At 37.7% G+C, this 2,092-nt stretch overlaps 1 protein-coding gene across 1 annotated transcript; it reads left to right on the top strand.

The window, feature by feature from the left end:
- The first annotated feature begins 671 nt into the window (after positions 1-671).
- Positions 672-1,598, top strand: LOC144761842 (olfactory receptor 13G1-like). The gene has a single exon (XM_078647072.1). The coding sequence runs from the start codon at positions 672-674 to the stop codon at positions 1,596-1,598; it is 927 nt and encodes a 308-aa protein (XP_078503198.1).
- The last annotated feature ends 494 nt before the right edge of the window (positions 1,599-2,092 follow it).

Raw genomic sequence — 2,092 nt, 5'->3', positions numbered from 1 at the left:
TCAAAAATATGACCTTTATTTTAAGCTGGTGCATGCAGTAGTCCTTGCCCAGACTATTTGTGTGTATTTTGTGCAAACACCCTCTTTTTATGAGTAGGCAACTATGCCTCACTGTCTTTTCTATGTAAGAGTAAGCTGTTTGAATAGGAGGAGGTTAGCCTTTGCATGTGTTAGAGATGCTATGAGAAGTTATTGGTCATAAGAGGAATTTTATCTAATAATTGACAAAGTTAATACCAAATACCCTACTTAAAGATATGATTGTCTCTTGCAAATTGTAGTACTTTACAATTCACACAAACGTTCAACCTTAAGAGAATCTTATGGCACATTTTTCATAACCTTAATGTTATGTTGTTAAGATTAACATTTTTGGATCCTGATTTAGAGTTTGATGATAAGTCTAAATTATGTGAATGTGGAAAGAAATAGTAGTTCTAGCCAAGAGCACAGCCTAAAGTCCTACACTATTGGGACAACATTGTGATGGAAATTTAGTTGATTGTACTCACTTCTACAAATTTTCTCCAGACATTTGTAGATTTTAAGTTACCACAAAACTTTATATCACAACCATGTAGCCTTTGGAAGCAGTTATAAGCTTCACATCAAGATACTAATTCATAATTTGTTTTCTTAAAGTTGTCATTTTGAAGCCCAAACTTTCAACAATGGAATGGAAAAATCAATCCTCCAGGCCAGAATTCACCCTTCTTGGACTATCCAGACAGCCACAGCTTCAGGTCCTGCTCTTCATTGCCTTCTTGGTTATATATGTCATCTCTTTGCTGGTCAATCTTCTTATTAGCTCGCTGATATGTGTTGATCAGCGACTTCACACACCAATGTACTTTTTCCTCATAAATCTATCAGTCTTGGACATATGGTGCACCTCAGTGGCCATCCCGAAGATGCTGGTGAACATTGCGTCAGGGAGACAAACCATCTCCTTCACAGGTTGTGTCCTACAGATGTGTCTTTTCACTTCAGCTTTGGGGACAGAACTTCTGCTACTCACAGTCATGGGGTTTGACCGATACATTGCCATTTGCTACCCCTTCCACTACACATCCATCATGAGCGCAAAAATCTGCATTTTACTGGCAGCAGCAGTATGGATCATTGGCATAATCAATTCACTTGTCCACACAACATTGCTATTCAGATTGGATTTTTGTGGTGATAACTTGCTGGATCACTTTTTTTGTGAGTTTCCTTCAGTATTTAGACTGTCCTGCTCAAATACCCGCCTGAATGACCTGACAATGCTGGCAGCTGACTCCTTCTTTGGCATCAGCAGCTTTCTGCTAACGTTGGTGTCCTACACTTACATCATCTCAGCGATTGTTAAGATCCGGTCCACCGAGGGCAAGCAGAAAGCCTTTTCCACCTGTGCGTCCCACCTTATAGTGGTTGGGCTCTACTTTGCCACCGTGATATATACTTACATCAGGCCTGCTTTCAACATCTCTATGGATGACGATAAAGTAGTATCTGCACTATACACTATTTTATCACCAGTGTTGAACCCGATAGTGTACAGCCTGAGGAACAAGGAAATCAAAGAAGGCTTTAAAAAGCATGTAGTAAATAGGTGAAACAGCAAACGTGCTACAGACTCTATTTGAAAAAATCGTCTATCTAATGATGTTATTGTTTTTTTTTTATTTCCATTGATGTTATTGAACACACCTGTATTAAACTGTATATTACTAAGTCACCAAACGTTCATCAAATTACAACATAAACCAGGGCCATAGAAAACTCTTGTGCAGTCCACTATTAATAATGCAATTTTCTATTCATCTTAAAATCTGATTGGTCTCTTAGGCCCTTTCTCCCAACTGTGTCACTCTTCTTATCTTTATTACCACTTTTATTTTATTGTGACATTTGGTGTTCCTCTTTTGTTTGAATTTCTAACATTTGCAAGCTACCATTTCCATTTAGGCTTAGTAGTCTATCATTATTTCTTCGAATATTGAACAGTTTGCCACATATGGTTTTATCAGTCTCCATTACTAAAAATAGCACTGTATAATTTGTTTTTCAGAAAGCTCTGTCATTTTAGCGACAAGAGAAACATATTCAC

Source organism: Lissotriton helveticus, chromosome 1_1 (assembly GCF_964261635.1).
Source record: "Lissotriton helveticus chromosome 1_1, aLisHel1.1, whole genome shotgun sequence".
In the NCBI taxonomy this organism is placed as follows: domain Eukaryota; kingdom Metazoa; phylum Chordata; class Amphibia; order Caudata; family Salamandridae; genus Lissotriton; species Lissotriton helveticus.
The sequence above is the reverse complement of the archived record's forward strand: the minus strand, read 5'-3'. Positions and strand labels throughout refer to the sequence as shown.